A 23,632-nucleotide genomic window follows, 5' to 3' on the forward strand; every position below is an offset into this window, starting at 1 on the left:
CGGTGGGCCTTCACCATTTCCAAGACTTTATGGCTCCCCTAAGTAAAGAATCTCTCTTTAGGGTTGAGTCTTTAATGGTATCCATTAACAGAACTGACTTGCTGGCAATCAGGAGATTTAAGTAGGTGTAAGTAGAACAATGGTCAAATGATAGTGAACAAGAGACATGATCACTTATTCACATGGATTGAGCACCTGCTGTATGCCAGACAAAGGACTAAGCACTCAGGTTACAGAGATGAAAGACCCATTTCCTGTCATCAAGACACATGTTATACATTATTAATAAGTTCTCTAGTAGGAGTAACATGGGATACTCTGGGGTGTATAGGATTGTCATCTACTCAAGAGCAGGGTGCCACTGGAATACAAGCAACTCCTACAGCTCAATTGCAGAAAAATAAATGACCCAATAAAAAAATGGGCCAAAGAACTAAATAGACATTTCTCCAAAGAAGACATACAGATGGCTAACAAACACATGAAAAGATGCTCAACATCACTCATTATCAGAGAAATGCAAATCAAAACCACTATGAGGTACCATTTCATGCCAGTCAGAATGGCTGCGATACAAAAGTCTACAAGCAATAAATGCTGGAGAGGGTGTGGAGAAAAGGGAACCCTCTTATACTGTTGGTGGGAATGCAAACTAATACAGCCACTATGGAGAACAGTGTGGAGATTCCTTAAAAAACTGGAACTACAACTGCCTTATGACCCAGCAATCCCACTGCTGGGCATACACACTGAGGAAACCAGAATTGAAAGAGACACATGTACCCCAATGTTCATTGCAGCACTGTTTATAATAGCCAGGACATGGAAGCAACCTAGATGTCCATCAGCAGATGAATGGATAAGAAAGCTGTGGTACATATACACAATGGAGTATTAGCCATTAAAAAGAATACATTTGAATCAGTTCTAATGAGGTGGATGAAACTGGAGCCTATTATACAGAGTGAAGTAAGCCAGAAAGAAAAACACCAATACGGTATACTAACACATATATATGGAATTTAGAAAGATGGTAACAATAACCCTGTATACGAGACAGCAAAAGAGACACTGATGTATAGAACAGTCTTTTGGACTCTGTGAGAGAGGGAGAGGGTGGGATGATTTGGGAGAATGGCATTGAAACATATATAATATCATATATGAAACGAGTCGCCAGTCCAGGTTCGATGCATGATACTGGATGCTTGGGGCTGGTGCACTGGAACGACCCAGAGGGATGGTATGGGGAGGGAGGAGGGAGGAGGGTTCATGATGGGGAACATGTGTATACCTGTGGCGGATTCATGTTGATATATGGCAAAACCAATACAATATTGTAAAGTTAAAAAATTAAATTAAATTAAAAATAAAACAGATGGAACCCTAGAACATTTCCAGGATACATTAAAAAAAAAAAAAAACGAAAGAAAAAGTTTCCTGGAGGAGGTGAAATCTGAGGTGGATTTTGAAGAGTGAATAGGAGTTGAAAGAAACAATGTAAGAAGTGGTTAGGGAGGGGAAAGGTCCTGTGCAGGAGGAAACACCACTGAGGGGAGACTCAGGGACAGGCATATTTCAGGACAAAGAATTAGTTCTACAGGACCAGAGTGGAGGGTCTGGGAAAGACCAGTGAGAGGTAAGCTGTATTTGGAAAAGGGCATCTGACTGTGCTGGCTTTGTATTTAAAAGGAACTTGAATTTTCTCATAAATGTAAGTGGGCAATTGTTGAGGGCAGGGCTGTGTCTTGGTTATTGGAGCAACTTCTTAAATGTTCTCTTCTGGTCCTGCCCTTCTCCATTTCATCCCAATCTAACAATTCAGAGCAGTTTTGAAATGAAATTGACAAATATTTAGCCTCTTCAATGCATGATACTACGGTGGCATAAAAAGCCGTAAGTGGTTTTTAACTGGATAGGTGAAAAACACACAGTGTACACACAGTGACCGATGACCAGTGTGATCTTTTTGAGACACAAATCTGATCATATTATTGCAGAGCCGTTTGGAAAGTTCCCAACATCTTTAGGAAGTAAGATCTGTTCTTAGTGTGGCCATCAAAGCCTGTTATGTTCTGACCCCTGATTTCCCCCAGACTCATCCCCTACCATGACTCCTTCACATTTCACTGATTCTAGACTAGTAGGCAATGGCACCCCACTCCAGTACTCTTGCCTGGAAAATCCCATGGACGGAGGGCCTGGTGGGCTGCAGTCCATGGGGTCACTAAGAGTCGGACACGACTGAATGACTTCACTTTCACTTTTCACTTTCATGCATTGGAGAAGGAAATGGCAACCCACTCCAGTGTTCTTGCCTGGAGAATCCCAGGGACGGGGGAGCCTGGTGAGCTGCCGTCTATGGGGTCGCACAGAGTCAGACATGACTGAAGCGACTTAGCAGCAGCAGACTAGTAATAATAATGATGACTAAGGTTTGCTGGGCTCTTACTATATAACTGAGCTGAGTCCTTTATATTCTTGTTTAATTCTCCCATAAAGTTTAGTTCTCTCATAAAGTTAACAATCCCATAAGATAGGGATTATTATATTTTATAAAGGAAGAAATTGTCATTTAGAGAGTTATGTAACATGGCTTCAGGCTTTGCTGGAATCCAGACCCTGAAGGCACACCACCTCCAGAAGCATACAGTGCTATGTCAGGTACCCAGAATTTTGTTCATGCTCTTCCTTTGTGGGGAAACATCTGTGTTTTCCCCTCCTGGTGAACTCTTGTTCATTCTTCAAAACTCTTGAAGGCATCAGTGCTTACTTCTGTGAAGGCTTTTGTGACAGAATTAAGTATTTATATTCTTGTTTTGTATGCGTACATGCTCAGTCACTAATTCATGTCCTACTCTTTGTGACTCCATAGACAGTAACCCTCCAGGCTGCTCTGTCCATGGAATTTTCCAGGCAAGAATACTGGAGTGGGTTGTTATTTCCTACTCCAGGGCATCTTCCTGACCCGGGGGTCAAACCTGCATCTCCTGTGTCTCCTGCATTGGCAAGTGGATTCTTCAGCACTGCGCCGCCTGGGAAGTCCTTGTTTTGTATACACAGCCATCAGTGCACAGTCTTCTGTGCATTGTCGTATTTTCCTTCAGATCTTCTCTGCTAGATTACCTGAGACTCTGTCCTATCTCTGTATTCCAGTGAACACTTGTCAAACCAAAAGGAAAAAAAAAAGACAGACGTACCTAACAAATTGAGGGAGTTCATGTCAGATGGCCTTGAATAACTTTGTAAAGTAGGAAAGTAGATCATCTGTAGAGACTGAGGGTCAAAGGGAATAGTGAGGTCTGAGGCTTGAGAAAAGTAGAGATGTTCTAGCACAGATACCATGGGGAAGTTAATAGGAAGTCCACATTCGTCATCATAACTATCATTGCAACTTACATTCATATACATTTTTAAATTTTAAAAGTCCTTTCTCATCCCCAAGTCTAAGCTGATGCTCATACCTTAAATTAATTTATAATTTGTCTATGAGATTCCTACTTGACTTTCTGGTGCCCGTAACCTTTTGGCCATACCATTTTCCTGCCAAGGTGCTGTCACCGTCTTAACATATGCTGTGTTGCATGCATGCTCAGTTGTGACCCCTGGGACTGTAGCCCGCCAGGCTCCTCTGTCCATGGGATTCTCCAGGCAAGAATACTGGGGTGGGTTGCCATTCCCTTTTCCAGAGGATCTTCCTGACCCAGGGATCACACCTGCATCTCCTGCATGTCCTGCATTGGCAGGCAGATTCTTTACCACTGAGCCACCTGGGAAGCCACACACACAGGAATAATAATCACAATCGGAAATTTTACATCTATTACCAGCATGTTTTCCAAGGACAGGTATCTCTAGTACTCAGACTTACACACAGAGAAACAGCAAGATACGCCTTGCACAAAACTGTTGATTTGAACCTGGGTTTATATACATCAGCACAGCATGCAGTCTTTGACAACTGAATTCTGGTCTGAATTTCCAGCCTCTTCTCTAGCCATTGTCTCTTCCCACCAGCCTTTTCCCTGCCAGTAACTCTTCCCCATATATCTTGTATCTTCATACCTTCATTCCTTTATTTAAACTTCTTCCTCTGAGCCTATAAAACAATCCAGTCTTCAAAATCTCTTCTCCTGAGCTTCCCTCAGGCTCCTCCAAGTCAAATGAATGACTTCTTTATCTTTCTTCCTGTAGCTGCATGACAATACTCACTGTACTATTTGGTTCATACCTCTGGTAGGGTAGCACTTACTGTAGTCTATCTGTTGATATATCTGTGACTCCCTATTCCCAAGACTCTTGGCACACACACCAAAAAAAGTTTAACTTTCTGTAGAGATTGTGTGTTTTCCAACTTTATATCACCAGTACATTGGGGACGCATTGAATTATATACATAATGTGTATATGTGTGCCTAGTCATGTCTGACTCTTTTTCGACCCCATCGACTGTAGCCCACCAGGCTCCTCTTCAGGGATTCTTCAGGCAAGAATACTGGAGTGGGTTGCCATTTCCTCCTCCAGGGGATCTTCCTTACCCAGGGATCGAACCCACATCTCTTGTCTCCTGCATTGGCAGGTGGATTCTTTACCACCGTGTCCCTGGGAAGCCCATATACATAATGGTTACTTGATAGTTGTTTTTTAACTGCAACAACAATAACAAATAAAAAGATCCACAACTTCTAAGAGTTTTATACTTATGGTCTATAGATCCATGGATTGGTTTCAGGAGGTCTATGAACCTTACTTACATTATAACAATGTAAGCAAAAAACTCATTTGTGTATACGTTGCGGGGCTGGGGCAGAGAATGCATGGCTTACTGAAGAAAAGTATCAAAGAGTTCAATGATTTTAAAAAGGTAAAAACTGACTGTACCAGACCATGCTATCTTTGGAGTGGGCTGAAAAATAAAGTTAGTAATGTATCATGACCGTAATTGTTGTTCTTACTTTTCCTTTGCTCCAGAAAAATTGAAGAACTGAGTCAAAGCCTGACTGCACAGGAGAAACTTGTAGAGCAGCTGTCTCAAGAGAAACAACAACTGCTACGTCTGTTGGAGGAGCCAGCTGACATGGAAGTGCAGGTGAGGTTTGGGCTGTACTTCCTGAGGCACCTGCTTCATGCTTTTGGGAGCCCAGCTTTACATATAAATGTGTTAGTGTTTATTGCTATGTAAGCAATTACTGCACTCAGTGGTTCAAAACAACATGTATTTATTACTCCAGAGTTTCTGTGGGTCAAGAGTCCAGGCATGACTTAGCTGACTTTTCTGCTCAGGGTCTCACAAGTCTGAAATCAAGGTGTCAGCTGGGCTGCTTTCTCAGCCAGAGGCTCACTTAGGGAAGGATCCACTTCTAAGCTCCCTCAAGTTGTTGGAAGAATATGGTTGTGCGACTGTAGAAGTTATGGCAGCTAGTTTCTTCACAGCAGCAGTGGAGAGAGACAGTCTCTTACTTCTCGACACTCTTTTAAGGGGTTCACCTGATTAAGTCCAGCCATCAGTGTACTATCCCTTTTGGTTAACTTAAAGTCAACTGAGTAGGGATCTTAATTACATCTGCCACACCCCTTCACTTTTGCCATATAACATTGCATAACTATGTAGCGATATCCCTCACCTTTGCCATTTTCTGTTGGTTAGAAGCAAGTTACAGGTCTCCCCACATTCAAGGAGTGGGGATTATACAAAGGTGTGGATACAAGGAGGTGATGATCACAGGGGCCGTCTCAGGATTCTGCCTGCCACGCTGAGTGATGTATAGCAATAGAGAATGCATCGTGGTTTTAATATTGAGCAAAGAACCCTCACCGCTGTGAAAGTAATTGCATTCATCTGTATGGTGGTTCTTGGAGGTTACCTCAGAAGGAGCTCCTCTTCTTCATTCAACTTTTAATTTACTAAAAATATACTTTATGAAGGAACCCTAGGATCCATCTCTGCTCAAGCAACATAAATAATTACTAGGTATTCTTACAAATCTTAGATCAATGATGAAGCAAAATGTGCAATTTAATTTATTGGTCACATATACAAAGGTTGGAATCAGGTTAAAAAGAGTAGGGCTAACAATGTGTATAAAGCAGTGTTTTCCACCTTTCCCATATCATGACAAAAAATAGCTAATAATAATAAACATGTAGAAAATGAAATGATTTACAACATAATCAAGTTGCTTAAGTGACTTTTTCTCATTTTTCTCGTTATCAACTGTTCTTTTTTATTACTCAAGTCATAAATAGCAATTACATAAAATAAAATCTGAAAATTCAAATAAGCAAAAAAATGTTTTCAATAGCTATGACCAGTATAAAAGAAATACAGTTTTTAAACTTGAGACCCTGCAATAAATTTATTCATTAATTATAGTTTTAAATAGTAGCAAATGATAATATTTATAAGAGGCGGCAGAAATGAATGGAACCTCTCACTTGAAAGTGGCCAGCCTGGGTGTTTAGACCACAATGAGGGCAGAAGAAATCACTATCTTGACTGCACTATCAACCCCTTGGACTCTAAATCCATTTTGGTTGGAAAGCTCTGGTTAACAAACTCAGAAAATGATGTGCATACATGTAATTTCATAGATATGAGTAAAAATTAAAGTTCATAGGCTTTTTGCAGCATATATATTGAAATATATGGAAGATCCCACAACATTTTTTTAAATTTTATTTTATTTTTAAACTTTACATAATTGTATTAGTTTTGCCAAATATCAAAATGAATCCATCACAGGTATACATGTGCTTCCCATCCTGAACCCTCCTCCCTCCTCCCTCCCCATACCATCCCTCTGGGTCGTCCCAGTGCACTAGCCCCAAGCATCCAGTATCGTGCATTGAACCTGGACTGGCATCTCGTTTCATACGTGATATTTTACATGTTTCAATGCCATTCTCCCAAATCTTCCCACCCTCTCCCTCTCCCACAGAGTCCATAAGACTGTTCCATACTCACAACATTTTAAAATTTGAAATAACTTGGTTGGAAATTAGAAGAATTGTATTTCTGTCCCGATTCTTTCTTTATTAACTATGGATAGTCACTTCTATGGATACATCACTTCTCAGCCTCCATATGTGTAAAATGGGAAAAATTAGCCCAAATAATCTCCAAAGGATCCTTATAATTTTGACATTCTGAGTTCAGCATCACTGGGGAAAGTGTGTAGTCCCCAAGATAAGCACTTTCAAAGAAAAATACTCATGTAAATTCTGTAATAAAATCACTCTCATTGTTCTAGTTTTATATTTACAGACACATTGATGTGATATATTTATGTACACATATTTATATAAGCACTGAAATGAGTATATGTAGTTCAATATTTGAATGCTAATAAGGGGAATTGAGTTGGTATCAGTTTTTAAAACAGACTTGAACAGAAAAATTATAATTTCAAAGAGACTAAATTATTTACCAATCTATCCTAAAGGAATGCTTAGAATAAGTTAAGTACAGTGTCTAGAGGATAATAACATTGGGTGAGCAGAGAAAAGAAATACATCAAGTCACATAAATTGTACTAACTTGATATGCTTCTTTAATGTTGCTGGGACCAGTTGATTGAGGGTCTCTGTTACTCTGAAGTAAGTGACTGAGGCTGGTCATGGTTAGAGGTGATTACCTGTGTCTACCTTCTGACCTACCCACCACCTGAGACCTGACGGCATGACATCTCAGCACAGGGGTGGGCCACTTTTTTAGGTGTTGTCCAGAATACCCAAGATGGAAAGCTCTGCCATAGAGGGCCTCTGACAGTAGGTCCTCTCAAATGTGGAGGAGAGAAAGCCTCCCATAGTTCACTTTCTAGTTACTCCCTTTGGGTGTGTGCCTTATGAAGGAAAAAATAAATTGGCACCAAGTGCTGCTCAGTATACATAGAATTATTTTATATTATCATTTCCTTCTCCAAGGGGTCTTCCCGACCCAGAAGTTGAACCCGAGTCTCCTGCATTAGCAGGCGGATGGGTTCTTTACCACTGAACCACCTGGGAAGCCCAATCATCATCTCTAAACAGCCCAAAGAAGACTGGCCAGAGAGTCAGCTTTATAGTGAGCATTCAGATAATCCTCTGAAAACTTCTCTCAGTGTGTGTCCAGGTTCCAAAAGAAAACAATGTTTTGGTCACAGTGTTTCTGTCTTACATTCTATGGCCTAAACAGAAAGAAATTTGAAATTTGGGACTATATTTGGGACTATTTAGCCATGCTCAAGTGGTTCAGATTGTCATAATGAAAGGATACAGTCAAGTCCTTTTTAGAGAAATAATCTTGGTCCTTCAAGAACCAATTCTAATATGAAGTCTCTTGAGTTTTAATTAGGGAAGCAGAGTGGTATGAAAGAATGAGCTCAGGTTTTGGCATTTGATTCCAACATAAACACTTTTTAGATGAATGGCCCTGAATAAGTTACATAGCCCTTCCAAGTACAGTTTCCTTCTCTGTAATGATTACAGGTCTTTGTAAGGATTAGAAATAATATGTTTATAGTGCCTCAGTTCAGTTCAGTTGTTCAGTCGCTCAGTCGTGTCCGACTCTGCGACCCCGTGAATCGCAGCACGCCACAGTGCTCAAAACATGGTAACTACTGTTATCATTACGCATGTCAACAACCTGGACGAGAGTAAGGCTATTCTTAAAATGAGTAGCAGCTAAAAAAGACATAGTCATCGAGTCGGATATTGCAGACTTGACTCACATTGCACCTATCTTTGTCTGACTAAAGACAAATATAAAATTATTAAATATAGCATATTTGTGAGATTAACGGTCACAGTTATCCCTTTGGACCTGTTACCCTTGCACATAGTAAAACTGGTTCATAGGCAAAGACCAAACTCAAAGTTACCAGTTTGTGTTATTGCTCCCCAGGAAGACCACAGCAGAGTGTGAATCCTTCAGGGTAAATTGGTCACAAAGAGAATCATAATCTCATTTTAGTCTCCTAGACACACAAAAAAATATTGAAGCACTTTCTATAACATCTTGGGATCATGTAGTTATATTCTAATGGTTCAGATTATTATAATATTGAGACCTAAAAGTAGTCACAGGATTTCTTAATACCTATTCCAAGTATAATTTAAAATATTTATCAATGAATATTCAACAACTTTTCTATAGTAATAACATCAGTATATATGGTAGCATTTTCTGTGTGCCAGGTGCTACTCCTCTAAATACCTCATATTTTAACTCAATTTAAGTCTCATAGCAACCCAGTAAATTAGATACTGAACTACATGAAACATAAAAAGAGATTAATTTATAATAAACCAGTGGTCATATTAATATGTAAATTTGAAGGCACAGATCTATTAAAGGATATAAAGAAATAAGCAGATGCTTGTATGTGGAGTCACAGCTTCAAATACAGTCTAATGCAGGTATATTACATTGGCAATTCAAAAACAGCAAGTGGCAATGTCAAGGTGAAAAGCTCTTGGTAAAATTTCCAATAAAGAACTAACATGCTGCTGGTGCTGCTAAGTCACTTCAGTCGGGGCCAACTCTGTGCGACCCCATAGATGGCAGCCCACCAGGCTCCCCCGTCCCTGGGATTCTCCAGGCAAGAACACTGGAGTGGGTTGCCGTTTCCTTCTCCAAAAGAACTAACATAATCCTCCTTTAATTTACATATCAGTTTAATTCATAGAAGATTCAGAGTATATTAACGTTGTGTTCCTATATACAACAGAACTAAGTCCTAGATTCAGATGATTATATAAACAATTTGATTATTTCCATTAGTGCCCAGTGGAACATTTGAAAGTCATTCAGATTTGGGGACAAGGCTCTGTCCTGCCTATTGCCAGTTATGTTGTACCTCTAGCCCCACTCATCATTGAAACAAGAAATGCCCCACAAATTTTCAGTGCATTCTAGGATATGGCTTCTTGATAAGAACCACTGGTCTGGGCATCCTGGCCTTCAAAGGGTTTAAAATCCAATAAGTGATTGGCATATAAACAAAGTATTAAAATGCAGCATAACAAATGGAGAGAAATATAAGAAATATACTCATAGTACTAAGAGGACCCAGAGAGGAAAGGATTATCTCTATCTTTGGAAGTCAGAGAAAGCCTCACTTGGAAGTCAGCCTGAAGCTGGGGCCTTAAAGACTGAGTCCCTAGATAGACAGTAAGAGAAAGGCATTCTAGGCACGGGAACAATATGTACAATGGTATGGAACACACTCAAGGAATTGGGAGTCATTGGTATTACCAAATATACGAAAAGTGTTGAAGAATGATGGAATATATAGCCGGAAAGTCCCATAAATGTCAAGCAAAGGACTTCATGTTCTAGGTGCGGGGTTCCCAATCTCTGGGCTGCAGAATGATACCTCCTACCAGATCAGTGGCAGAATTAGATTAGAAATAAAGTGTGCAATAAATGTAATGAGGTTGAATCATCATGAAACCATCCCCCCACCCCTAGTCCATGGAAAAATTGTCTTCCATGAAGTTATCCCCAGGTGTCAGAAAGGTTGGGGACTGCTGTTCTAGGTAATGAAGAACTAAAAATTTAAAAAAAAAAAAAAAAAGCAAAGGAAATAAAAGCCTTTGAAGTGGCATTATAGAAAGACAATCCTGGTGGTTGTTGAGATGCAGGATTGACTGAGCAGATCACTGATGTCATTTCCCAGGTGCCTCAGTGGTAAAGAATCTGCCTGCCAAGGCAGGAGTCAAAAGAGATGCTGGTTCAGTCCCTGGATTGGAAAGATTCCCTGGAGGAGGAAACAGCAATCCACTCCAGTATTTTTGCCTAGAGAATTCCATGGACAGAGGAGCCTGGCAGGCTACAGTCCATAGAGTCACACAAAGTTGGACATGCATGCACTTGGGATAGCAAATCATGGTTCAGTGCATCTATTAACTGCTTCAACCTAGCCCATTCTGTGGATTAGATAAAAGTAAACAATATTATAAAACCAGTTATAGAGCACTTTGCCTATATAGTGAAGTGTGACAACTCCTTATTTGTGACACCCCAAGCCCTGATGCTGGAAAGATTGAAGGCGGGAGGAGAAGGGGACAACAGAGGATGAGATGGTTGGATGGCATCACCGACCCAATGGGCATGAGTTTGGGTAAACTCCAGGAGTTGGTGATGGGCAGGGAGGCCTGGCGTGCTGCAGTTCATGGGATTACAGTCAGACATGACTGAGCGACTGAACTGAACTGAACTGAAGCCCTGGATGCAGGTGTTATCCTTGTTTGCTAACAATAACAGCATCTTAGTTCTACTGTATTATACTCAAACTGTAATCTGCCATGCCTCCTGTCACCACAGGAGCCACACCTCCACTATGTGAAAGGCACAAGTTAAACTTCTAAGCTCTGGGCCTGCTCCACAGAGACTGAAGAATTTTTTCATCTCCAGCAAAGCCATCCCCAAAACCCCTTACAGATGTTAGGGAACAAAGGAGCTTGAGTTCTGAGGAGTGATTCACTTCCTCCACCTCCTCCCTGCTGCTGCTGCTGCCAAGTCGCTTCAGTCGTGTCCGACTCTGTGCGACCCCATAGACGGCAGCCCACCAGGCTCCACCATCCCTGGGATTCTCCAGGCAAGAACACTGGAGTGGGTTGCCATTTCCTTCTCCAATGCATGAAAGTGAAAAATGAAAGTGAAGTCACTCAGTCGTGTCTGACTCTTCGCAACCCCATGGACTGCAGCCTACCAGGCTCCCCCGTCCATGGGAATTTCCAGGCAAGAGTACTGGAGTGGGGTGCCATCGCCTTCTCCGCCACCTCCTCCCAGCCCTCCCAATTGGGAACTCCACACCTTGGCTTCAGAAGAAAGACAGCTCACAACTCATACACTTCTAGGTTTGAGTTGTTCAAATGTAAGACACTCATCTTACCCCTCCTCCCATAGATAAATATTTTACTTCTCATGTAATCCCAGTACGAAAGTCTGGACTGAGAAATAATCTCTGAGCTTCAGAGAAAAAATCTCTGAAGTTTACTTCAGAGTCTTCCTCAAATAAGAAAGACAGTTTTGATAAAAATTATTTGATTTAATTTGTTTTACTATCCCTCTAGCTGTTTGCCTTTTTCATTCCACCAGAACATTGTGCGTTGTTGTTGCCTCTAAATTGTGTCCAACTCTTTGCAACCCTACCGACTGTAGCCCCCCAGGCTCCTCTGTCCATGGGATTTTCCAGGCAAGAATACTGGAGCGGGTCGCCATTTCCTTCCTTCCAACCCAGGGATTGAACCCGCATCTCCAGTTTGGTAGGCGGATTCTTTATTAGCATCCATTTTAGCTGGAGTGTACCTGGAGAATTGTTATGAACGTCTTTTATATAATTAACTCCATAGAACAACAACAACAACAATGCCACAACCTTGACATGCCACGGATTGGCAACACTCCACGTTTGCTTTCAATGCTCCATGTCCATTCAGATCAACAGCATGTTGTGACCACCCTGCTCAGGAGCTTCGTGATGGAGCTGTCAGGCCACGGCAACTGCTCTACATCTTTCTTACTAGGGACTCAGAAAACCTAATAAAGTGCAGTTTACAAAGTGTTTTTCTCTTCCTTAGTGAAGGTATCCACAAAGTTGCAGGCAAAAGCCGTCAGTTGTTCTAGTTATTGATATTATTCTCTTCTTCAGAATCCAATATGCCTGTTCAGTCGCATCCGACTCTTTGTGACCCTTCGGACTATAGCCTGCCAGACTCCTGTGTCCATGGGATTTTTCAGGCAAGGATACTAGAATGGGTTGCCATTTACTCTTCCAGGGGATCTTCCATGACCTAGCATTGAATCCACGTCTCCTGCATTGCAGGTGGATTCTTTACCTGCTGAGCCATCAGGGTAGCCGCTTTCTACGGAATGGTAGAAGCTTTATTTAAAAGAACTTTTTAAATGAAATCAGACCCGAAGGGTATGAAGGCAGGAGACGAGAGAATATCCTTGCAAAGGAATATCTGGAGAAATTCTTGCTTTGTTTCTTTTTTTCTCCTCTGCATTCCCCCCCACCAGTATTATATAAACACCATTTTTATTGTGTGATTACACTATGGTTGGCCTAAAAAATGACACAGGACAACAGACGTAGGGGAGTCATCCATTAAGCCATCAGGACCTTCCTCCTCACACAAAGCAGCAGCCACTCGAGCCATCGCATTTATGCCTCGTTTCGAACCTAATGTAAATATCACTGCATGCAGTGAGGCAGATTTCCTAAAATAGCTAACATTCCAGTGTTACCATGGAGACATCTGGTGTAGAAGGTTAAGGCAAGAATGCACTCTAAATGCTCAAGGCAGAGACTAAAAACCTTTCAAGGATTAGCAGCTCAGGCAGCTCCAGCCAACTTCATGTAAAGAGATTTTTTTTTTTTACAGCAGTTTTTCAGTATCCCCTTCTTAAGCTGATGAAATTGAAGCTAGAGACTCATTTATAAATCATCATTTAATGTCGGTGTCTTCCAGACAAGCCTTCATCGGTAACGTGTCTCAGAAACAGGCTTTATCACCCAAGGCAATCATAGTTCTGTTAGAGCAGGAGAGGAGGTGGAAAAATGAGGGGTTTCTTTGCAACTTTATTTCCTGAGCACTTACAATGCACAAGGTACTGTAAGGTGAAGGAAGAGAAGACAAAAACATACAGTGAGTCTCTGACTTCTAGGGATTACAATCTAATTGGAAGATAAGAAAACCTCTGATGGAAACAGAATACAAGGCAGAGGAGAAAGGAAAAAAAAATCAAAGAAAGGGGCTGGGTGGGCAGTGAAGATTCTGGTCTGTGAGAAATAAACAGGATTTTAATAAGAGATTAAAAAAATAATAGACATCAATTTATTTATTCATCCAATGGAGTACCTCAGAAGATAACACGATGAGTAAAGTGTGGTTCCTCTTCTTAAGGAGCTTATCTGCCTAAGGGGAGAAGGCAAAATGACACACATATTACTATGGGTATAAAAAGTACTTTGGAAGTTCAGAGAAGAGAAAGATAGGAAGGGATTAAGAAAGGCAGCTTAAAGGAAATACTTGAGGCTGGATAGGGCTTTGACAAGTGGAGGTGGTAACAGTGGGAAAGAGTGTTACAAGTAGGTAAGAGAGAGGTAGGAAATCTCAGGATAAGGAAGCAGCAGGTGGAATAGTGAGGATGTGAGGGAGACAGTGAGTTTAGGCTGGATACATAGGATAATGCTGGAGTCAGAAGACCTTAGATGGCAGGTCAAGAGGTTTATAATTGTGGGTTAAGTCCTTAGGTCTCCAGGTTACTATGCAGGAAAAGGATATATTGAGATGTCTTAGAAAGATTAATCTGGAAGGAGGAATGAGTAGAGGAGAAAGAAGGTGAGAGGACTAACTATTATGGAACTCTATTACTTAAGATATGAGGCTGCTAGAGGGCAACCAAGAATGAAGGATTTGTGCTAAGGCAAAAGAACGAAGGCTCCAATACTTTGGCCACCTGATGCGAAGCACCAACTCATTGGAAAAGACCCTGATGATGGGGAAGATTGAAGGCCAGAGGAGATGGGGGCAGCAGAGGAAGAGATGGTTGAATGGCATCACTGACTGAATAGACATGAATTTGAGCACCACTATCTGGGAGATAGTGGAGGACAGAGCAGCCTGGCAGCAGCAGTTGATGGGGTTGCAAAGAATCAGAAACAATTTAGTGACTGAACAACAGCAACAAAAGAATGAAATAAAATTTTAAGATATAATAGCCTGACAATGCAGGAGAAATAAGAGACACAGGTTTGATCCCTGGGTGTGGAAGATCACCTGGAGAAGGAAATGGCAACCCCAATCCACTCCAGTATTCTTGCCTGGAGAATCCCATGGACAGAGGAGTCTGGCAGGCTACAATGGGATCACAGAGTCAGACATGACTGAAGCAACTTGGCATGCATGCAAGTGATTCATTTATTTATTCATTCACTCATGTAATCCAGTCAGTGACTATTTATTGAGTCCCTACCATAGCCAGACACTGGTGCAATTAAGTGCTGGAGAAACCATAAGAATAAGCATGGTAGAGTCCTTCCCCTCAGGGAGCTTATATTCTAATAAGGGAGCTAAATAACCACATAATCAAGCAAATAATTGCAAACTGTGATAAATACATTGAGAAAAGAAAAAAGAGCAAGGATTGGCAAACTATCTGGCAAAGACCAGATAGAAATAATTTAGACTTCACAGGCCATAAGATTTCTGCCATTGTAGCCCAAGACCAGCCATACACAATACATGAAGGACTTGGCATAGCAGTGTTCCAATAAAACTTTATTTACAAAAACAGGTGGGGGTTGGGTTTAGCTCCCAATTCATAGTTCCCATGACCCTTAATAGATAATTAGGAGGAAAGAGGGGGAGGCACTATAGGTAGAGGGAAGATGGCAAAAAAGAATTCCGTCTTTCCTGGGATAATTTTGAGATTCCCTCATGGCTCAGACAGTAAAGCGTCTGCCCGCAATGCGGAAGACCTGGGTTCGATCCCTGGGTCGGGAAGATCCCCTGGAGAAGGAAATGGCAACCCACTCCAGTACCATTGCCTGGAAAATCCCATGGACAGAGGAGCCTGGTAGGCTACAGTCCATGGGGTCGCAAAGAGTCAGACACGACTGAGCCATTTCACTTCACTGACACATATAGTTGCAGGTACAAATAGTAGTTGGCCACTTGAGAGTTGAACTCAGAGGAGCATTCTGGGATAAAGATATTCTTTTAGTGGTTCTGGGTACCAACTGCAACATGTGTGTTCCGAGCAGGAGCACTTCCCACACAACACTGAGCCATTATTAGACATAGCAGAGTATCCGAGAATTCAACTCAATTCTGATACTATCTACCTGGAGACAGCATCAGAGCCCACAGTTAAGGATTCAGTCTCACCTTAAGGACTGCCTCCACACCCTTCTCAGTGACCCCTCTGTCCATCTTCTTCCCACCCCTGGGGCTTCAGACAATGGTTACAAATCCCACTTTATCACCTGTGCCTCTGGCCAGCAATAGATTAGAAGTTTCAGTGGCCTCCTCCTTGGACTTCAGACACCAGTCACAAGTACAGACTGTTACATGTATGACCAACTTGCTAGAAATTAGAGGTTCACATGATACAATCCCCTCCTTGGGTTAGATTAATTTGCTAGAGCTGCTCACAGAAGAGAAACAGTTTACTTACTAGATCACTGGTTTATTATATAAGGATATAACCCAGCAACAGCAAGATGAGAGAGATGCATTGGGCAAGGTATACGAGAAGTGGTGAGGAGCTCCCAAGCCTTCCTTTACCAAGCACAGTACTCTCCCTGAATTTCCGGGCATTCACCAACCCAAAAGCTGTCTGAACCCAGTCCTCTTGGGTTTTTATGGAGGCTTCATTACAAAAGCATGGTTGATTGGGTCATTGGCCATTGGTGACTGACAGCCTTCAGGTCTTTTTCCCTTCCCCAGAGATTGGGGATAGGACTGAAAATTCCACCAGATCACCTTACCTGTCTCCTGAGAAACCTGTATGCAGGTCAAAAAGCAACAGTTAGAACCTTACATAGAACACTGGACTGGTTAAAATTGAGAAGGGAGTATGTCAAGGCTGTATATTGTCACCCTGCTTATTTAACTTATATGCAGAGTACACCATGCAAAATGCCAGGTTGGATGAATCTCAAGCTGGAATGAAGATTGTCAGGAGAAATACCAACAACCTCAGATATGTAGATGATACCACTCTAATGGCAGAATGTAAAGAGGAACTAAAGAGCCTTTGCTGCTGCTGCTGCTAAGTCGCTTCAGTCGTGTCCGACTCTGTGCGACCCCATGGACGGCAGCCCACCAGGCTCCTCTGTCCATGGGATTTTCCAGGCAAGAGTACTGGAGTGGGTTGCCATTGCCTTCTCCAAAATGACAAACCTAGACAGTGTATTAAAAAGCAGAGACGTCACTTTGCCAACAAAGGTCCATATAGTCAAAGTTACAGTTTATTCAGTAGTCATATACAGATGTGAGAGTTGGACCATAAAGAAAACTGAGCACTGAAGAATTGGTGATTTTGAATTGTGGTGCTGGAGAAGATTCTTGAGAGTATGTTGGACAGCAAGGAGATCAAACCTGTTAATCCTAAAGGAAATCAACCCTGAATATTCATTGGTAAGACTGATGCTGAAAGTGAAGCTCCAATACTTTGACCACTAGATGCTAAGAACCAACTCATTGGAAAAGACCCTGATGCTGGGAAAGATTGAGGGCAGAATGAGAGGGGGACCACAGAGGGTGAAATGGCTGAATGACATCACCGACACAATGGACATAAGTTTGAGCAAATGGGAAGATAATGAAGGACAGGGAAGTCCGGCATGCTACAGTCCACGGGGTTGCAAAGAGTAGGACAGGATTTAGTGACTGAACAACAATAACAATTTTGTTCCTCTGGTGACTACCCCACGCTTTGAGTCACCTCATTAACATAATAAAAGACAGCTTTATCACTTTCATCTTTTAGGAAATGCCAAAGATTTTGGATTTTGTGCCAGAAAGAGGGACAAATCAAATATATATTATTATTAATCACAGTATCATAAATATAAGTTGGAAGTTATTAATACAAAGATGGAAAAGGCTGTGTGTGCTTAGTCACTCAGTTGTATCTGACTCTCTGAGACCCCATGGACTGTAGCCTGCCAGGCTCCTCTGTCCATGGGGATTCTTGAGGCAAGAATACTGGAGTGGGTTACCATGCCCTCCTCCAGGGGGATCTTCCCAACCCAGGGAAGATCCCAGGGATTGAACCTAGGTCTCCTGTACTGCAGGTGGATTCTTTACCATCTGAGCCACCAGGGAAGCCCATCACAGTATCAAAAATATAAATTGGAAGTTATTAATTAATACAAAAGTGGAAAAGGCTGAGATGATATTGAAAGCCAATGAAAAGACAGGTGAAAGTGGCCTAGGACTGACTCACTCTCATTGAACACCTACAAAAGGTTCATAGTGGGTGTGACTCTGAATTTACAAATTCAGTTGTGTAGGAAATACCACATTACTTTCCTTAAGTCAATTTAGTGTTACCCTGAGTCCTTATCCTAGTCAGGCTGGTGGGAAATTAAACTCCATTCGTTTGGTACTTCCTCCTCCCCACTCTCTCAGTTACGTGACGGACCATAGGCTTTATCAGATGTCAAAGCATCAAGGAGACTACTCTGATCATTGGTCCACCGATAAAGCACCCCTGCCATAGCAGACACAGTTCTACCAATCCTAAGTGGACTCTTTGATGGAGCCTAGACTAGAGTTTATCCTCTCCAAGTCACCCAGGCCTTCTCCTCTCAGGTCCGGCTGCTTCTGCAGGACACTAATAATGGAGGTGGGTCCCTGTTTCTCTTTGACCTCCCACCTCCACCCCATTCTCTTCCTGATTTGGGTGAAAACTCACCCTTTCCTCTTTTGTTGACCTCAAAGATATTTCTCTCTTTTCTCTTCCACACTGGGACACCTGGCTTAATCTTTTCAGTGGGTTTAAAATTTTATCCAAGTCAGGAAATGCATTTGGCTTTAGTCCACCTCTGTTCTTTGCTCTGCAAAAAACTAGTCAAAGGAATGCTAAGGGCTTTAATTATCAGATTTAGGAAAGAGGTGGGTGGGGGTATACAGGTAATACCTCTATATTAAAAAATGTACCTTGTCATCATTTGATCAGGGAAGAAATGTGAGATGAGCTGAAAGGGAAATAGGTTAGGATATTTTCGTATAGATATTGAAATGCCAGGCTAAGGGTTTTGGATGCTGTAGCTAGTGGGGCTTCCCTGGTAGCTCAGCTGGTAAAGAATTTGCCTGCAGTGCAGGAGACCCTGGTTCGATCCCTGGAGAAGGGAAAGGTAGGTAGTGGACATGCTATAGGTTGTGGACAGTATGGATCTTTGCCATAAACGCTCTAGAAATAGTATGCAGGATGATTAGAGACTTAAGCATCTAAGGCTGTGTAACATGATGCAGGTTTCAGGTTTTAAGAACCCTAAAAGGACAGTGTAAAATCACTGCAGATGGTGACTGCAGCCATGAAGTTAAAAGACGCTTACTCCTTGGAAGGAAGGTTATGACCAACCTAGATAGCATATTCAAAAGCAGAGACATTACTTTGCCAACAAAGGTCCGTCTAGTCAAGGCTATGGTTTTTCCAGTGGTCATGTATGGATGTGAGAATTGGACTGTGAAGAAAGCTGAGCGCAGAAGAATTGATGCTTTTGAACTGTGGTGTTCAAAAGGATATCCAACCAGTCCATTCTAAAGGAGATCAGTCCTGGGTGTTCTTTGGAAGGACTGATGCTAAAGCTGAACCTCCAGTACTTTGGCCACCTCATGTGAAGAGTTGACTCACTGGAAAAGACTCTGATGCTGGGAGGGATTGGGGGCAGGAGGAGAAGGGGACAACAGAGGATGAGATGGCTGGATGGCATCACCGACTCGATGGACGTGAGTTTGAGTGAACTCTGGGAGTTGGTGATGGACAGGGAGGCCTGGCGTGCTGTGATTCATGGGGTTGCAAAGAGTCGGACATGACTGACAGACTGAACTGAAAAGGACAGTGTAGGGAAGATGTGAAACAACATTTCTGAACACACTAGAGATGCTCAGAAATAGGGTCAAAAAGAATTTAGCATTTGGCTTAATAGGGAAGGATTCTGAGAGGTTAAGGTGACACCTCTTTAGTTTACAAGTCTAACCTGTTGTGGATAATAGTTTATGCTTGACCTCATTCCTCCTGATGTTTGTCCAGATAGTGACAATGTTAACTAACCCTCTCATTCTTGAAACTTCATTCCCCTCTCACCTGTGTTTGTTTTTTTTTTTTTCTAAGTTTTATTTTTATTTCTTTGGTTCCAGTTTTCATCTTTATCTATTTGTTTCTTGTTTATTTTTGGTAAAATTGTGCAGCATGTGGGATCTTAGTTCCCAGGCCAGGGAGACCCCAGGCCTCCTAGTAGAGTCCAGTAGAGTCCGAATCACCAGACCGTTCAGGAAGTCGCCAATTGTTTTTTGTTTGCTTGCTTTTGTTTTTTGGCTGTATCCCATAACCTGTGGAATCCTAGCTCCCTGACCAGGGATTGAACCCAGGCCCCTGCAGTGAAGGTGGTGAATCTTAGTCACCGGACTGCCGGGGAATTCCCTCACCTGTGTTTTGATTGTGGAAGAGCTCTGCTTAGTTTTTCCACTTAGTTTTTCCCTCGGTCCCTAAATACTGCATGTCCCAAATAAAACTTTGTATAATCTTTTTGCATATGGCCTCAACTCCCACATTTCTGTTTAGACAATTTTTCTACCAGTCTTCTAGACCAAAACCGTTATCACCATTTTTAACCTTTCATCCTCTCTGCATCAAGTCCTGCTGTTCACGCCTTCAAAATGACTCATATTTACCACTTTTTTTCCCGTTTTTATACTGTACCACATTATCCCACATATGAATCATGGCAATGGTTTTTTTTAGCAAGTCTTCCCTGTAACCATCCCAAAATCTTCAAGCCATTCTGTTATCTGATTTCCCTAAAATAAACTTTTCATCATGTCATTCTTTGCTCAAATTCATAACACCAAGTCCAAATTCTTTTGCCTTTCTCAAACATTAACCAAATTATAGTTGCTAAGGCCCACCATAGCATAGGGTCTGGTTTTCAGGTGGCCTTTCATATATGTTCTTTGAATGAGCAATTTTTGAGAGGTACAAAGTGTAAATATAGATACATGGATTAGGATCAGATGTCCCACAAAATCCTCTTTACTGACAGGCTAGCCCAGATTTAACCTAACTCCCAAGACTTTTCATGATGCTACTTTCTTCTTCTTTTTTTTTTTTTTTTACTTTTGCTTTCTTTCTCTTTTTTTCCTTTCCTTTGTTTCCTCCATCCTAAAACCCATTTCAGGTCCCACTCTTGTCCACTTCACCTGAATTAGCTCACACTTATCTCAGCTTTTTCTGCACTTACATTGAAGTTGTCAGTACCATTTAGTTTCCCAATCAGTTATTCTAATTGTAGCATGCACATTCTCACCCCTTCAACTAAACTGAAAACTCCCTGAAGACAGAGAAAAAAAAAACACTGAGTTTGCATAAATTCTTGCTCATCAGTTATTAACAAGTATTTTGAAATTCATTTAAACAGCTGTGGATATTTAATAACATGAAAGCCTGCAGTGTTTACTGTATTAAGATAAGTTCTGCTGATAACCATATTACTACAGTTTGTAGTTGAACTGGAAGTCTCCTGGTATTAAATCAACTGTTTTGAAATGCTGTGTGTTTAATTAATGCAAAGTATGATTGCTTCTGTCTTCTTCAGGATTTCTAACCAGCAGAGGGAAATCATTCACATGCTTGTGGTGCTACCATAAAGTCTAACTGGCTTGACTTTGATATTCTCACATTTCCTCATCTGCTTTTGTTTCTCTGCCAGAATGACTTTTTTGAGGGGGAGGGGGGCATAGTTTTTAGTAATTAGGACAGCTATTTTCAATGTCATAAACTAGGGTGATGAAATCTAATACAACTGGTTTGGACATAGGGATTTTCCACCTCTTGGAAACTCCCTCTCAGCCCAGAATGAGGTCTTAGAAACACTACAACAGAGGGAGTACAAAAGTAGCTACGGTTCTAAGAGCATCTCCCCAGGGCCCCAGATTTGGAGATCAAAATAGAGAGAGTGCAAAAGATCCCGATCATAGTAATACTTAGGAATCTTGTTCCAAAGGAGCATACAGTTCTCTACATTCAACAATTTTGTATGTAGTTCTTCCTTAATGAGTTTTCCCATTTATCTGTAGAACTGATCTTTTAGCTGAGATGTGTCGGAATACACTTTAAGAGAGTTCTGTTTGGTTCTCAGCAGCATCTGTATGATCTGAGAATCTGTTGGGAATACACATTATTGGGCCCTTCTTAGACCAAATGAATTAGAAATGTGTTAAATCTACCTTTTAACAGGCCCTCCAAGTGATTCTGATACATGCCAAAGGTGGAAAAACCACTGTTTAATTTCAATATGTTTATTTTGTAGATTAGGAAATTAAGGGCCAGATATAAGTGATTTGACTTAGGATAGACAGCAAATAGGAGAAGGCAATGGCACCCCACTCCACTACTCTTGCCTGGAAAATCCCATGGGCGAAGGAGCCTGGTAGGCTGCAGTCCATGGGGTCGCTGAGGGTCAGACACGACTAAGTGACTTCACTTTCACTTTCCACTTTCATGCATTGGAGAAGGAAATGGCAACCAACTCCATTGTTCTTGCCTGGAGAATCCAGGGATGGGGGAGCCTGGTGGGCTACCGTCTATGGGGTCGCACAGAGTTGGACACAACTGAAGTGATTTAGCAGCAGCAGACAGCAAATATGTTCTTGTGAATGCATTTGTCAATTCATTTTGAGGGCAAACTGCTGATATATAAAATTAATCATTTGCTTAATTTGTTACATTCATTAATAGCTTATCATAATATGAAAATTTTTCTCAGTAGAATTTTCCTTTATTATGTACTTTTGATAAGTTTTAGAAGCAATCAGTTCAGTTCAGTCGCTCAGTCGTGTCTGACTCTCTGCCACCCCATGAACCACAGCAAGCCAGGCCTCCCTGTCCATCACCAACTCCCAGAGTCCACCCAAGCCCATGTCCATTGTGTCAGTGATGCCATCCAACCATCTCATCCTCTTTTGTCCCCTTCTCCTCCTGCCCTCAGTCTTTCCCAGCATCAGGGTCTTTTCCAATCAGTCAGCTCTTCACATCAGGTGGCCAAAGTACTGGAGTTTCAGCTTCAACATCAGTCCCTCCAATGAACACCAGGACTAATCTCCTTTAGGATGGACTGGTTGGATCTCCTTGCAGTCCAAGGGACTCTCAAGAGTCTTCTCCAACACCACAGTTCAAAAGCATCAATTCTTCAGCACTCAGCTTTCTTTATAGTCCAACTCTCACATCCATACATGACCACTGGAAAAACCATAGCCTTGACTAGATGGACCTTTGTTGGCAAAGTAATGTCTCTGCTTTTTATTATACTGTCTAGGTTGGTCAGTAAAGAAGGTCACTTTCCTTCCAAGGAGCAAGTGTCTTTTAATTTCATGGCTGCAATCACCATCTGCAGTGATTTTGGAGCCGCAAAAAATAAAGTCAGCCACTGTTTCCACTATTTCCCCATCTATTTGCCATGAAGTAATGGGACTGGATGCCATGATCTTAGTTTTCTTCTGAATGTTGAGCTTTAAGCCAACTTTTTCACTCTCTTCTTTCACTTTCGTCAAGAAGCTCTTTAGTTCTTCTTCACTTTCTGCCATAAGGGTGTTGTCATCTGCATATCTGAGGTTATTGCTAGGTCTTACCTTAACAAATGCTTCACTTCAATTATAAATGTATGTGTGTATGTGCGCATGCTCAGTTGTTCAGTTGTTCCCAACTCTTTGAGACCCTGTGGAGTGTAACCTACCATGTTCCTCTGTCTATGAGATTTCCCAGGCAATAATACTGGATTGGGTTGCCATTTCCTTCTCCAGGGTTCTTCCTGACCCAGGGATCGAATCTGTCTTTTGCATCTCCTGCATTGACAGGCAGATTCTTTTACCACTGTGCCATCTATATGGTGTGTACATGTATATAAAATAATAT

General features: G+C 41.6%; 1 protein-coding gene across 14 annotated transcripts in view; it reads left to right on the forward strand.

Annotated features, from left to right (window-relative positions):
* Positions 1-23,632, forward strand: part of PDE4DIP (phosphodiesterase 4D interacting protein) — a 204,247-nt gene that overhangs the window by 94,657 nt on the left and 85,958 nt on the right. For all 14 annotated transcript variants that reach the window (XR_015160855.1, XR_015160856.1, XR_015160858.1 and 11 more), the window contains one exon: positions 4,972-5,089. Coding sequence is in view for 9 of the 14 variants with exons in the window: in XM_086392183.1 (XP_086248309.1) it covers positions 4,972-5,089 (118 nt within the window). In the remaining 5 variants the exon portion in view is untranslated. The remainder of the gene's footprint in view (positions 1-4,971; positions 5,090-23,632) is intronic.

Source organism: Bos grunniens, chromosome 3, assembly GCF_055505025.1.
Source record: "Bos grunniens cultivar Pamir isolate PY7600 chromosome 3, Bosgru_T2T1.0, whole genome shotgun sequence".
Lineage (NCBI taxonomy): Eukaryota > Metazoa > Chordata > Mammalia > Artiodactyla > Bovidae > Bos > Bos grunniens.